At 40.2% G+C, this 15582-nt stretch overlaps 1 protein-coding gene across 1 annotated transcript; it reads right to left on the reverse strand.

The window, feature by feature from the left end:
• Positions 1-468: 468 nt before the first annotated feature.
• On the reverse strand, positions 469-3122 carry LOC107660292 (protein CYR61-like). The gene is made up of 5 exons (XM_016449574.1): positions 2971-3122; positions 2339-2552; positions 1844-2188; positions 1561-1757; positions 469-1459 (listed from the first exon to the last, which is right to left on the reverse strand). Exons 1-5 carry the CDS (start codon positions 3016-3018, stop codon positions 1157-1159), a joined length of 1107 nt encoding a protein of 368 aa, XP_016305060.1. The 5' UTR covers positions 3019-3122; the 3' UTR covers positions 469-1156.
• Between the last annotated feature and the right edge of the window lie 12460 nt (positions 3123-15582).

Below are 15582 nucleotides of genomic sequence, written 5' to 3' on the forward strand. Positions count from 1 at the left end.
ATTAAACCCATGTGCAGCGTCTTGCATGTGCAACAAGTAAACCAATCGTTTGGTGAGAAGTTGTCTAACAAATTAAACCATAATGCGGCATAAAGACCTCCTCGTCTCCCCTGTGATTCCTGATGTTTTAGTTCTGTGCTTTATGCTCTGAAAACTCCTGTAAACACCGACTGAAACTCCGTTTGGAAAAGCACTCAAGATTCCGGGCACAGCTCCATGCTTTCTGCTATTGCTGGGTCTCTTAATTGTTTTCTTAAATGAACGAGTGGCTCAGGTTTTATTGTAGGAAGCAAGTCAAGTCTTACAGTTCCCCAATAGCATTCCATTCAACAGAGAGAAGAGGGAGAGAAACTTCCAGAACTGCTGTTATATAACCAACCCTTCATTCTTAACGTTGAAAGATTGTGTCTCATGAATGACCTGTGCTTTTGGCACCGTTATGAACATTCAAGAACGCAACTCAAGGTGATCAGTTCATAAATAAATCTTTTATTTGTAACATATAAAATTAGATCATAGATAATTTTTACACTTTATTCCAGTATGACATTTTTCAAATAAAAGAGCTACATTTGCGATAAATAATATTATTAACAATAATAAAACATTCATTCAACCTTTAAAGTCTGTTGTTAATCATGTCGTGGAGTTGGATTTCTCTAGCTGCCAAACAATGAGGATGCGTTTACCCGCATTAGGGGGAGTATTACATGGACAAACTCAACCTTGACCAGGTTCATAGTCTACCAGTTGTACCTTATGCATGTGCATATCTACAATTGGGAATATACACACATACAAGTCTACAGTTTGGGTCATGTTTTGTAATTAGACATCAAGATATACATCAGGAATTGTAATATTAACAACTGCATCTTTACATCTTTACAGGTTGCTCCATAACGAAGCTATAAAACGTAGCGCTCCATTGTGGAGCGAGCCTTTTCGATACGCTGATGCGGCCTCAGCAAACAGTGCACTTCAAAGTCCCCATAATGTAAGTCCGTAATTCCGTGGGAATCTAGTTACAACAGGAGATGGTAGTTGATTGGCCGGCGGACGGGCCCCCCAATTGCGCAGCTGGGCTGCCATTGGTCGTCGCTCGTGACGCGCTCCCGGTCACGCAAGGGTCGAGGCGGGATTCCCTGGCCGGCGCTCAGTCTCTGAACTTGTGGATGTCGTTGAAGAGTCTGTAGAAGGGGTAGGTGGCGTCGTTGCCATGGGCGCAGTTGTATGTGCACTTGCAGGACTCGATCATCATGACGTTCTTGTTGAAGGTGTCGCCATCCTCGCAGTGGAACTTGACACGGATGGTGCGGGTCTGCTGCGGGCTGCAGCAGCGGCCATCCACACAGGAGCCGCAGTACCTGACGCGGTACTTCTTCAGGCTGGAGCATCCGGCGTAGGTGAACTTCACCGGCTGCATGGACTTCTTGGTCCGGTTGCATTTCTTTCCCTTCTGTTGAGAGTACACAAGGTAAGTCAGATGCATGGAAGATAAGTCAAATGCATGCAAATGACATGATGCAATGCATTTGTCTTTGCAGGGATGTTGCATACCTTGAGGCTGGTGTATGGCGATTGGCTGCATGGACGGACTTCGCAGATCCTGGTCTCCTTAACCAACTTGCATTCGCCATTGTCATTGGTTATCCTGGTGGAGATTCCAGTGCCGCAGGTCTTGGAGCATTGGGACCAGGGTGTGGTCTGCACTATGCACTTCTCAAACTGGTGGGATTCCGGCTGCGATCGGAATGCTGCAAATAAACAGAGCGCTATTTAAAACTCTGATTGAATACAAATCAAACATGCATGCTAATATCCAATGCATCTTTGATCTTACCAGGCAAGGATTTGAGTCCGGCCTTCACGATGGAGATGAACTCGTTCTTGCTGGTGAGGTCGCTCTCAGAATCGTCGACCGTCGGATCGTTGCCAAACAGCTTGTCGATGGATTCCCTAGTCTTCCCATCATTGCAGACCCATTCCTCGCAGCACTGGCCTGGCACTTTGACCAGCCTGGGGTTGGCGCAGCCCAACGTGGGCAGGGAGAGCTCTTGTGGACACAGCGGAATGCAGCCCACTGCTCCATCGATGCAAGTGCACTGGTGCTTGCAGTTGGGCTGGAAACTCTCTCCGTTCTGATAGATCCTGCTGTTGTACTCGCAAGGTCTGCCCTCGGATTTGGCTGTAAGAAAACACAAAAGGTTTGAGCATTCCAACACAAGAAATCCAAACATCCAACTTATTTTTTTTTCCTTCCACAAAGACTCCCCCCACTCCAATCCACACATGCTTTCCATTCGGTGTCTTTTACAAAGCATAATGAGAAACATACCTCGGCAGATGCCTCTGGTGGCCCCGTGGCTGGCCCCGAAGTTGCACTCCAGCCCTTTGGTGTGGTCGCACGGCTCTGTCTTGCTGCAGTCTTCGTTCAGCTGTCTGGCACACACTTTGCAGCAGCTGCAGCCATCTGAGACCAGACTGACTCCAGGCGTGCATTTGGGAAGCTCTAGCGGGCACGAGCATGTCGCTGGGCAGCTGGAGAAGACCTGAGCAGAAAAACCAGGAGGCTTGGACTTTCGAGAGTCAAGAGGCATTTATTTATCATTTGCATAGTTAACACTGGGGAAAACTGGGCATTGAAATGCTTGTGACGAGGCTCAGACATACAGTGACAATAACAAGACCATACATATAAAAAAAAAAAAGTCACTTTCAAGTCACTTTAAAAAAAAAAAAGATAAAACTAAATATAGAAGTTTAAGAAAAAGCCAGTGTAAATAAACCTCTAAGCTGTATAACTGGGGGATCTAGCACCTAAGTGCCTATTGTATCATTTATAATACAGCGCGTTCAAAAACGAATCCTCCATGGATTATTGATTAATTCTATGTATACACTGTGCTGTATTCTAAGTCATCAAACACAACGCCTATAATAAGCATATGAGTAATAAAAGTAACTTACCACATTAACGTGTGCAATAAGGATGACGATCACAGCCCAAGCAAACATCTTCGCTTCGCTGTGTACTGTAGGTTGTTGAATCAAACGAGCAATTCCTCGGTTTAAGTCCTCGTTTGCGCGTCGCGTTGTCGCTTTGTTTTGGTGCGTCTGAAGGCGCAGCGCTCTGAGACTGAAGACGCGCTCAGCTCCTCTTTTATACGGTAGCAGAGCCCTGACGTCACCATCGCTGAACTGTTCCGAAGCTATGCGAGGAATGCTTCTTGGCGAGTTTTCCATCCGAGCTAAGCACCACCCTGTCTAACTTTCTTTTCTCTCTCTCTCTCTCTCTCTCTCTCTCTTAAATGAATTTTCCCCTTTCACTGAACACAATTTTTACTTAAAATTATCCCCTCAAAGGAAGACAAAACAGGTATGTGATTTTAAAAAGAAGTGTTTTCAACACTTAATTACGCGTTATTTACGCGTAAATAAACATACGCGAATATAATTTCGCGTTCGGCGTAACTATATCAACAGCTGTCGGATCGCCATCTGACATAAAATAATGTCTATTATAGACTAACATGGCACACATATCAAATAAACCTTTAGTGTTTCATTTAAAACGTCTTTCACATTTATAATGGTAAGCAAGCGGCGAACCTCAACACGAACAAACAGAAATACTGAGACATTCCTTTAAAAGGTATAAATAAACCCATCCAACTATCTGTCTCCAATATGCAAAACAAAATAAAGCAGACGCTTCTTTACACGTTGGGGTATGTTATCAGAACGTTTTATATAGATAATGGTTTCAAGAATTTAAGTATTAACTTTACGCAAAAATGGAAACGTGGAGAGCAGAGGGGAATATAGAGGAGGTGGTGGGGGTACAGTGTTATTTCACCAACATCATGCTTACTAGCTGCTTTATTTTGGCTAACGTCATGTCAAAGATTAGCGTTATTACTCGCCATTGAAATATGTCGGAGCCCCCAGGGGTCTATTAATGGCGTTATGCGAGTCAACCATAAATGATCCCACAGGATGCGCGCGTTCGCTTATCCAGATCAGCTATGCGCTTTGGGGGATTTGTATTAGTTTTCAAACACTCAAACTTTTCGGTTTAGAGTTCGAACTGTTTGAAAACCCTCTGTGCCATGATGCACCTTAAATGCAGTATTATGTGCGCGTTTGGAGATGTTTAAGCTCCAACTTTACGGCCTCTATTTTTGGCTCGGCTCGCTGCTCTCTCTTGACTCAACAGCTCGAAGCGATTCCAGATGTGGAGCCTGATTCCAGACGTAACAATATTGCCATATTTGGTCTGGGCAGTAGCCTGCATTATTAACATTTCTGCTGGAGTTATCCAACCACAAAGCATTCCTGACAGCTTAAAGGATCCCTAAATACGCGCTCCATGGAGGAAATTCCTCCAGCTAATTTAATATTCATGCAGTCTGTCCATCACATAGTGGAAGTAAAAACTGCAACAGGCATCCAGTTTTCCATTCGAGATGTTTAAAAAATAAAAAAGCGCACTGTTTTTGTCTGAGATTCCAAATAAGTGGCATTCCACCGGAATTCAGAGATTAGAAGTCCTTGGATACACACAAACCAAACTGACTGTGAGACTAAGGGAATGTACAATATTGTCCTGACAGCACTGAATAGTTCTTTCCACAGACTCGCAGAGAGCAGGAGCGTCTGGACACTGAGATGTAATGATGAAGAACGTTTGCCACCTGGATTGAGGATTTCTGGAGATATGTCATAGCTCAGGTATGTTTGACTTTTACATCTTCATGGACCATTTGTTTGTAGCTACAGTGTTTGCATGTGTGCAATTAAACAAATCCTGATGGCACTGTTATTATCACCATTGGTTGTTTTCTTCTGATCAGTCAAGTGATCTGTTCATTGAGATTCTGAGCTGCCGAGTTCTGAAACCCTGTGGTTAAACTGGTTTCAGTTTATTTTTCCCATATTGCGACACTAGATGGTGATGTGCTGTACTGTGTCGTTGTACTAAAGATGATCTGTAGTCTTTACCATAACTTGATGATGTGATTTTACTATGGTAAACATTTAATAAATAATTGCATTTATGCATAATAATATTTGAATTGGTCAATTTTGAATTAAGTAGTGCTGGAAAATCCCGTTTTAGAACATTTGGAACCTGTGTTTTGGAGCACGTTAGCTGGTTTCTAGCGAGTCACTGGCTTGTTGACCATCTCGCACCATCTAAGCTGGTTTGTATTGAACATGGGGTTGTGTTTTGCTCGTGAATGACCAGCCAGAAACCAGTTAGCATGTTCCAAATGCTGCTAGCCGTTTAAGATGTATTTGCCTAACAGCTGATGCATGTAAGCTTGGAAAGTGTAAACTTGCGTCCGCATTATCCTGCCATATTTGTTCATGGACACGTATGTTTCTAAGCCAATCACCTGAGGTGTAGGTGCTGGAAAATGACATCATGATAATGCTGATTGGCTGATGGCACCACAAGAATGCAAGCGTCCCCAAACCCTTCACTAGTGACTATCCTGAGAAAAATCCTGTTTTTGAATGGCTGTTATTAGTCAAAGATGCTTTTATAGCCAAATGCTTTTAAAAACCCAACCACTTGGTTTACCAGCATCCAATCAGAGTTTAAGCGATCAGTTTTATTGCTAATGTTTTATGATTTAGGGTTAGGTTAGGTTAGGTTTGATTAATTATTAATGATTTAAATAAGTTTGTTTGGTTTGAAATGATAAAAATGTTGTGCTGGAATGTTGTACTTGTACATAGTGCTTGTGCTGTTCTTAAAAAGATATGCAGCTTGCTTTTTATATTTTATTATATATTTTATTATATATATATATTTATTTTTTTTTTGTTATTTTATTATAGCCAACCCAGTGTCAGCAAACCTACATGGAAAAAAAAATTGACAGACAGAGAATGTTTCTGATTGGCTAATAAAAGGTGAGCTGCTTCTCTGATTTGTTTTTGTTTTGTAGTCTGTCTGTTTCAGCAATGTTCGTCAGGTAGTCGTGAATTTTTTTACGTGTAGCATTCTTTAGATGTTCAAATACTGCTTTTGCCAGTGCTAGGGAGCTCTGGTGGTTGCTAGGCTTTTGCTAAGGTGTTCTGGGTGGTTGCTAAACTGTTGCTATGGTGTTCTGGTGGTTGTTAGGCCATTGCTAGGTGGTTGCTAAGGTGTTCTGAAAGCCTACAAAACTAACTGCTATGATGCTAGGGTGTTCTGGGTGGTTTCTAGACTGTTACTAGGGTGGTCAGTGTGGTTACTATGCTATTGCTACGGTGTTCTGGGTGGTTACTAGGCAGTCGCTATGGTGTTCTGGGTGGTTACTAGGCCATTGCTTGGTGGTTGCTAAGGGGTTCCGAAAGCCTACAAAACTAACTGCTATGATGCTAGGGTGTTCTGGGTGGTTACTAGGCCATTGGTAGCGTAGTCTGTATGGTTACCAGACCATTGCTAGGTGGTTGCTAAAGGGTTCTGAAAGGCTGGAAAGTTAACTTATACTGTATGATGCTAGGGTGTTCCTCTATTAGGATGTTGCTAGGTGGTTGCTAAGGGCTTACTTATTGGGGCCACTGCATGTTAAGTTATATACGTCTTTATTTTCTCAATAGTAGTCTACATTCTGCTTTTCCCAGTGTGAGCGATTGAGGTCAGCTGAAGCGTCTCCCCTGGAGAGAGTGAGAGTAAAGTCTGTCCAGTGAGAAAATGAGCTCACGAAGCCTTGACATCTGTTCATGCACATGCCGTTCAGAGAGCGTTCTCCATCTTTCCTGATGAGAGGGCCGCGGGGCTTTTAGGAAACAGTGCTGTCATTGTGTTCCAGTGGAGTCACCCCTCATTTTTCTATTCTGGAATTACACATCCAGGAACCATTACAAGAGCGTTTTTCATTTATGTCCACCATGTTGTAATGGTAAACATAATATTTTCCACTGGGCTTCACTTTCTTCCAGGGCTTTGAAAGCGGTGGTCTGGCAGCGGCTATTGATTACGAACGCATGACATGAGTGGCTTTAACCCTCCAATCCCACTCCCCTTAAAGTAGAGTTGGGCCATGTCCATATTTCTATATTATGTAAAGCTCTACAGATGAGTGGCAGCTCTGCTTGTGTTTATTTTACCATTGAATGTGGTGTGACACCTCCGGTGTGGAAGTTCTCTGCTGTTTAACCTCTTGCACGACTCATTCCGTCCTGCCAGAGTGATATCAGAGAGATGCTATCCAGGTATTCGGCCCTTGTTTACTCTGTGGCTTTTCCTGTCATAGTTCACTGAGACTATGCGATGTCATTTCCTGTGAATGAACTGCTACTAAAATCACACAAATATCTGTGCACCCTTTCTCCCAGGACTGGGACTGTCATTTTTAGTAGCAAAACTGCAAAAATAGGCATGCCATTTGTCAGTCATTTGATTGCTTGATTTAGGCTATTAAATTACTAGTTGGCTGTATGGCATTTGTTTGCTAAGGGGTTCTGAAAGCATTGAAAACTATCTGCTATGATGCTGTGATGCAGTGGGTGGTTACTAGATCGTTGCTAAGGGGTCTGAAATGCTAAAACTATCTACTATGATGCTAGAGCGTTCTGGGTAGTTACTAGGCCATCACTAGGTGGCTACTAAGGGGTTCTGAAATATTAAATCTATCTACTATGACGTTAGGGTGGTCTGGGTGGTTACTAGGTTGTTGCTAGGTGGTTGCTGAGGGGTTCTGAAATGCTAAAAGTACTGTCATGCTAGGGTTTTCTGGTTGGTACTAGCCCATCGGTAGGTGGTTGCTAAGGGGTTCTGAAATGCTAAAACTATCTGCTATGATGCTAGGGTCATCTGTGTGGTTACTAGGCCATCAATAAGTGGTTGCTAAGGGGTTCTAAAATGCTAAAATAATCTACTTTGATGCTAGGGTGTTCTGGGTGGTTACTAGGCCATTGCTAGGTGGTTGCTAAGGGGTTCTGAAATGCTAAAAGTATCTGCTTTGATACTAGGGTGTTCTGAGTGGTTACTAGGACGTCACTAGGTTTTCGCAAAGTGGTTCTGAAATGCTAAAACTATTTACTAAGATGCTGGGGTGTTCTGGGTGGTTACTAGGCTGTTGCTAAGGGGTTCTGAAATGCTAAAACTATCTACTATGTTGCAAGGGTGTTCCGGGTGGTTAGTAGGGTGTTGCTATGTGGTTGGCAGGGTAAAAGGCAGAAATCGTAAGTCTGGTTTTCAGGAAAGCCTCTCCTGTCTTCAATTAGGCATCTAGTTAGCATAAACATCCTACTTAATAATAATGCTTAGAAACAATAGTAATCTTGATGAGTGGAATTTTCCCCTCATGCTGAAGTTTTACAGTCTACACTGGATCACACAGCTGCTCACAGATAAATATTTTAGCCATAACATGCTTCCTCCGACTGTAAGGATAAAGTGTTTATCCTGTGGGATCTGAGCTGTTTATAGTCTGGCATTCTGGACCGTTTGATTTGTGTGATAAATACAAAAGGGTTTTGTTCGGGAAAGTTGCTAAGAATCATTTCAGTATGAAGTCATGAAATCACACACTCCAGTTGAATGTCACACTCTGTATGACTTAATAAAGACACATAGAGCTGATAGTGAGATGATGTTGAATACATTGCTTTTTCATTGTGATTTTACAGTAGTAACAAGAATAAATGTATCTAACAATGTTGTTTTTGGTGTAAACTATAGATACCATAGTAAATCTTTAGCGCTGATACTAGGGTGTCCTGGGTGGTTGCTAGGCTGTTGCTAGGGTGTCCTGGGTGGTTGCTAGGCTGTTGCTAGGGTGTCCTGGGTGGTTGCTAGGCTGTTGCTAGGGTGGTCTGTGTGGTTACTATGCCATTGCTAGGTGGTTACTAAGGGGTTCTGAAATGCTAAATCTATCTACTATGATACAAGGGTGTTATAGGTAGTTACTAGGCCATTGCTAGGTGGTTGCTAAGGGGTTTTTAAAGCCTTGAAATCCTAGAAAACTATCAGCTAAGGTGCTTGGGGGTTCTGGTTGGTTGCTAGGGTGTTCTGGGTAGTTACTAGGCCGTTGCTACCAAAGGGTCTGAAAGCCTAGAAAACTATCAGCTACGGTGCTAGGGTGTTACTAGGGTGGTTTCTAGGCTGTTGTTAATGTGATCTGAACAGCTAGAAAACTAACTGCTATGATACTAAGGTATTCTGTAGCTAGTTGTTTTTAGCTACAGATACCTTAATACATTTTTAGCAGTTCCAAAACCTTGTGAGCTGCCTACCTAGACAGCATATTTAGGCATTATAAATGTGTTTCCGCCTCTTTGTATTTTATACATCTTAACAAGTCTGCTAAATGAATAAATGTGAAAAAAAGAATGTAAAGCACATTTCAGACATGTTTGGGATGCTGCTCAGTAGGTTCTGGGGCAGTAAGGGTTGGATTATGGTGCAGAGGTTCGTTTTAGCGGATGCTGTATAATGTTCATGCAGAGAGAGCCGTTAGAGAGTGTGTTTAGCCCCCGAAAACCAGTTCCAAAAGGTCTTTGAAGCTCAAAGTTCATTCATCTTTTACAGCCCTCCAAGCTGCGCACCAGGTGCGCTAGGACCCGCTCGCCTTTCCTCAGCCCGCATATTTCCTCTCCGAGGGGAAAGCCGGAGGAATGGAAAAACGGAGCTCAGGGACGGAAGTGGGGAACGGAATGAGAGGATGGAATGTGGGGCTCCGGGAATGTTTAGACCGTTCTGGATAATTGAGTGGATTTGGAACAAGAAAAGACAAACTTTGTTCCTGGGGTACGCAGGAATGTACTCAAGGATGTCTGGAGAACGATTCCAGCCGCGCTCGACGGAAAGATGGAAAGACAGAGGAATGTCCATAGAAAAGAGGAATTCCAGCCGTGCACACAAACAGCATGACCTGAGCTCTGAAAACCTTTCTAAAATGGAGAATCCTTGTGTGAACTAAACAATTCACATCCCATATCAGTACACTCTTGTATGCAAAAGAAGAATCATTTTGGGTTCCTCAAAGAACTTTTCAGTGATCAGCTCTTATAAGAGCTGTTCTTCAGAAATAATCCGAAGAACATTTTTCCACTATAAAGTGCAATGGAAAGATTCCATTTATTGTAAAGTTTAATATTTAATATTAAATACTTAATATTGTCGATTTGACTGCACTAACGCTATCAGATGAAAACAAAACCTAAACCGAACTGAGCTGAATAATGACACTATTGTCTTCTGTTAGCTTCCCCAGCTACCAAGAAATGTTCTCAGAACATTCGGGCAAGGTTCTCTCAAAGTTACAAACTAACGTTCTTCCAGTAGCGTTAATAGAACATTCGTTTAACGTTATCTGGTCTTTAATAATGTTCTAAAAGCATTCTTTATAAATAACGCTTTCATGTTCTGAAAGCGTTATTTATACATTATTCATGGAATGTTTTTACAAAACTTTTTAGTTGAACATTCATCTAACGTTTTTTAAATGTTACTACTTGTTTAAGAACGTTCAGAGAACATTCAAAAGTAACGTTCCTGTAATGTTTGCAAAATGATCAAATGGAATGTTCCGCTAACATTCATATATAACCAAGAAAAAAGGTATTCAATGTGAAGCAGCTTTCAAACAATATGCATAAAACACTATATAAATAAATGTGACTTGACTTAAAAATACAGCTTCCAAAAGGAGTTTTCATAGCGATGCATAGAAGAACCATTTTTGTTTCCTCAAATAAACTTTCAGTAAATAAAAAAAGTATATCGTGCTCTCAATATAATAATTCATGCCTTCATTTTAAGTATATCGTGCGCACAAAATGATAATCTGTTCTACGCCCTGTCTGCTTTCTTATAAATCTGTTGCTGTTATGTTACGTTACGTGTTACGTGTTATGTTATGTGTTATGTTATGTTATATGTTACGTTACGTTACATGTTATACGTTACATTATGTATGTTGTTGTTATGTTGTTATGTTACGTTATGTTACGTTACATGTTATACATTACATTGTGTTATGTTGTTATGTTATGTTACGTTACGTTACGTTATGTGTTATACATTACATTGTGTTATGTTGTTATGTTATGTTATGTTATGTTATGTTACGTTACGTTACATGTTATACATTACATTGTGTTATGTTATGTTATGTTATGTTACGTTACGTTACATGTTATACATTACATTGTGTTATGTTATGTTATGTGTTATACGTTACGTTATATGTTATGTTATGTTATTATGTGATGTGATGTTGTGATGTTATGTTATGTGTTGTGTTATGTTATGGTATGTTGTTATGTTATGTTATGTTGTTACGTTACGTTACGTTACGTTATGGACAGAGACACTTTAATTGGGTTTTATTTCGAGTTTTGAATGCGTTATAGAGACATTCTCAAAAGCCTTGCAGTGTTGCATGGAATCATTTAAAGTGAGAGGCATCTACGTCGGTTTGTGAGAATGCGGACAGGAAGTAGAATGACTTATTATTTCATGTGCATGATTTACTTAAAACGAGGGAACTAATTATTGTATTGAGCGCACAATTTAGTAAACCGAGGGAACAAATCAGTAAATCATGCGCACAATTTACTTTTTCTTTTTTTTTCCCTGCATGTCATGTGCGGGGGCTCCATATTTCAGTGAACCATTTTCTTCTTAGTGTGAAGAACATTTTAATAATCTAAAGTACATTTTTCCACTATAAAGAGCCTTTTGTGTAATGGGAATGTTCCATTGATGTTAAAGGGAACCAAAGATGCCAATAAAAGAACCTGTGTTTTTCATGATTATCTTTATATTTTATTTTTGTGTGATGTATATTTCAAAGGTCTGATGGCTTTGCAGGTGTCTGTCTTTTGGTGGCGGTCAATGGCAGTGTGTCAGTTGCTATAGACGTGACACTCATGATTGAAAGGAATGCAACACGCAGCACTAGAGCTGTTCAGTCATGACTGTCAGACAGATGGTCAGTTCTCCATGGGATCCCTCAGGAATTTCCTGTGGGTTTAAATGGCTATATAAGGACTACAGTGCTTGAAGTACATCCTTGTAGTCCTTATTTAGCAGCCTATGTTTTTAAAAAACACATCAGTGCTGAAATTCATATTTGAGCTATGACTGTACTGTATGACTCTTCAAGTCATTTGAACCACAGACCTTATTTCACTCGTACTGTAAATCCAAAACCACGGCTATAAAAAAAAAGGGAACACGCTGAAAATGCTCATTCATTTTGGGTTTTAAAAAACGAAATGTCTATACAGCATTGGTGAAGAATCAATGTCATTTGCTTGGCATAATAGATTAAAAAAGTGCTGTTTGATCAAAACTTTATTATTATTAACAGACCAAACTTCAGGTGGACCAATTTTTATTGATATTCCTAGTTTTCAGTGTCATCAGTGAAGAATAGTTAAATGGCACCATTTTATGGGCCTCTAAAAAAAGTAACTTTAACTAAAGTAACTTATTTTTATTTGTTGTTTGGATATTTAAATGTTTAATTAAAATTGAGAAATGTGAGGCTTAATAATTAGACAAAAACAAAGATAAAAAATTATTTGAGACTATACACAAATCACAAAACAACTAAATATAATTGCATAAACAACCTTTTTTTCTTCAGAATTTAATTTTATTTAAATATAGGGTGTGGGTAAATGGTTTACATCTATATTTTTGAATGGGAAGGTTGTGGGAGGGTTTAAATTGAGACATTCTGTATTTTTTATTCAGTGTATCATTATCAAATGCAAAAACATATTTCATATTTGGTACATTTTGTTTGTTCGATTTACAATCTCTTATCACATTGGTGCGCGTCGCGTCGGGCGCGTCCTTGACGTCATCAGCGCGCTGTTCTCACCCTTTCAGAGCTCGAACCGAGCGCATGCGGAACCACAACAGGGAGCAACAACAACAAACAAACAAACAGTCCAGTAATAAACACAACGCGCAGGGTTCGGAGCGGCATGGCTGGGCTGATGTCCGGGTTCGGCAGCTTTACGCACGCGGTGGTTCGCGCGGTCTCTCAGTCTCTGGCCAAAGAAGCGCTCAGAACCGACAGTCTGGAGGTGGACCCGCTCAAAGCGCAGGAGGAGCACGACGAATACGTGTCGGTTCTGAAGCACCGGCTCGGGCTGGAGGTGGTGGAGCTGCCCGCGGACGAGGCGCTGCCGGACTGTGTGTTCGTGAAGGACGCGGCGGTGGTGTGCGGCGACACGGCGCTCATCACCAGACCCGGAGCCGAGAGCAGAAGGAAGGAGGTACAGGACAGAATAGAAGAGAATAGAAATACGTCTATAGGTTTTCATGCATTCTGAATGTGGATGCTGCGCGCTCTAGAATACCATTCACTTCTGCATTTAAAAGTGATTCTTGCTTTTAGTGTGTTTTTAGATGGTTTTTGAAGAATCTTTCTCATATCGTCGTGAATTTTCAACAAACCATCCAACTAAAATGGCCAATGTTTTGGTTTCGGTTTCCTAAGCTTGAGGTCAAGGGTCATTTTTGAGGTTTCTCCTAGTATAACCACTATCAGAATAAAAAAATATTTTTTTTTAATTTCCTCAATCATGAATGATTGCACACAATATTAATTAATTACATACACATTATATATAGTTTTTTTTTTCCAGAATATTTAACAGTTTTAATAATACAAATAAAATAATAATAGTCATAATAATAATTATTACTATTCATTAATAAAATTTACATTTTAAAAATGCTGTTGCTTATGCTTTTCTATTTATGCACAGTGTTTTGTGATCTAAATAGTCTCCAATTTATTTTTGTCTTTTTTTGGATTCGTGTCAGGTCATGCATACAGCTCAGTGACTTGTTACAGGTTTGTGAAAACTGGTGACTGATGCATGTGTGCATGCGTTTTGTGCATTGACATGATCAACTTCTGCAAAGACTGACGGGAGTATAGATCAGATTGGTTTGAACTGTCATCAAATATACCATCCTCATCAAGCAAACAATTTATTAATGTTGAGACTGTTAATGCAAAAAAATCACTAAACATGATTTGTACCATGTGATTGGTGTATGCATAGTGATTACTACACGTTTTACCCTATATAATTTTGTAGCTGTATCATTCATTTGATAAAATGCATCATGTTTCCATGTTTCCTTCTGGTAAAGTTACAGGACTTTGTGCAAACATTAATCCAGTTAAGCTGGTAAATAATTTTTTAGGTTGTGCACTCAACTGCATGCAGTAAAAGAATAGATGATTTCTCTTAATGACCACAGCACATGAAAGGATTAACAGACCAGCTCATTGCTGTCATTCATAATACATCATAATATAACAGAGATAGAGATTGTGCATTAAAGCATTTGTGCGTAGGCCGCATCCTGTTGAGAGATTTGAAGGTAACATTTGCCTTTTGTGATGTAAAAACTATTCTATATGCCTCGCTGTATGGTTGCAAAGCTGTTGCAATATGTTGCTGCTAGTTGCTAAAGTGTTGTTAGGGGTTGCTATGCAGTTGGAACATATTGGGTAATATTTGGTCATTTTAACCATAAGAGCCTTTGAAATGTATCCAGGAGTTTTGGATGAACTGAGTTAGAACCTAATTTGATTTGTTTGGTCGTTTCATGGAGACGCCTGCATCAATATTTACTTGAACTACTATGCTGCAAGCTGGTTTGTTTTTGTGATGTCATTAATTTCTTATTTACTTATCTCTAAATGTAACATATGATTATTTTTTCTGAATGAGTTCATATATATATATATATATATATATTTACATTTAGTTGATATTATTTATAGTTGCAGTTTCGTTCTTCTTGCAAATGTTTTTAATGTTATTTTAGTCAGTGCAGATATTTTTCTCTGTTCATTTTCTTGCATTAGGTCTCGTTGACGCTTCCAATCGTTCCCCGGGTCTGTAGTTGTGTGTTTTTCTGTGTGCGTCTCCCTGTGGGATGAATCCGGTCCGGAGGGATCTGGTGTGTGTCTGGCGCTGAAGCTGAGCTCAGTCTGCTCGAGCTGAACTCTTCAGTTGTGATTTTATAAGAAGCATCTGAATCTGTGAACCAGTGCTGATGGAGTGTAGACGCAGGTGTTATTTGTATGTCAGTAGGGAGTAGCGTTGTTCAGTTTGTAGCCTTAAAACCAGAATATAAAGCCATTTTTGAGCCATGATTACTTTAAGTGTCTTAAATGTGAATTTTGAAGTCATGTGCTTTAAAATAAGAATGTGAGTTTATTTGCTTGACTAAGTCTAAGTTTTTGTATGTTCAGACAACAACACATTGAAAATACGTCTTTGCACAAATTTCCATTGGACGAAGAGAATGCATGCAGTAAAGGGGTGTTTTCTTATAATGGCTGCTGTAGCCGAAAGGGTTAAAATACAGCAGCACATGGCTGTCATTCATAAAACATCAGAATATGATGAGGCAGCATCCTACAGAGTGGTTTGCAGTTTGATGGTTAGATTTACCTTTTGTAATCTAAAACAATTCTATATGCCTTGTGGATTTGCTAAGCTGTTGAGATGGGTTGCTACACTCTAAAAAAAAAATGCTGGGTTAAATACAACCCAGTGCTGGGTAAAATAGGGACAAACCCAGCAATTGGG

Source organism: Sinocyclocheilus anshuiensis, unplaced genomic scaffold (genome assembly GCF_001515605.1).
Source record: "Sinocyclocheilus anshuiensis isolate Anshui unplaced genomic scaffold, SAMN03320099.WGS_v1.1 scaffold1457, whole genome shotgun sequence".
In the NCBI taxonomy this organism is placed as follows: domain Eukaryota; kingdom Metazoa; phylum Chordata; class Actinopteri; order Cypriniformes; family Cyprinidae; genus Sinocyclocheilus; species Sinocyclocheilus anshuiensis.

Excerpts from the sequence above, each read along its gene's own strand:
- LOC107660292 (XM_016449574.1), bottom strand. The coding sequence starts at position 3,018 with ATGTTTGCTTGGGCTGTGATCGTCATCCTTATTGCACACGTTAATGTG. Across the intron at positions 2,189-2,338 it reads CACCAGAGGCATCTGCCGAG|CCAAATCCGAGGGCAGACCT; the intron begins GTATGTTTCTCA and ends GTTTTCTTACAG. Across the intron at positions 1,758-1,843 it reads CGGACTCAAATCCTTGCCTG|CATTCCGATCGCAGCCGGAA; the intron begins GTAAGATCAAAG and ends GTTTATTTGCAG.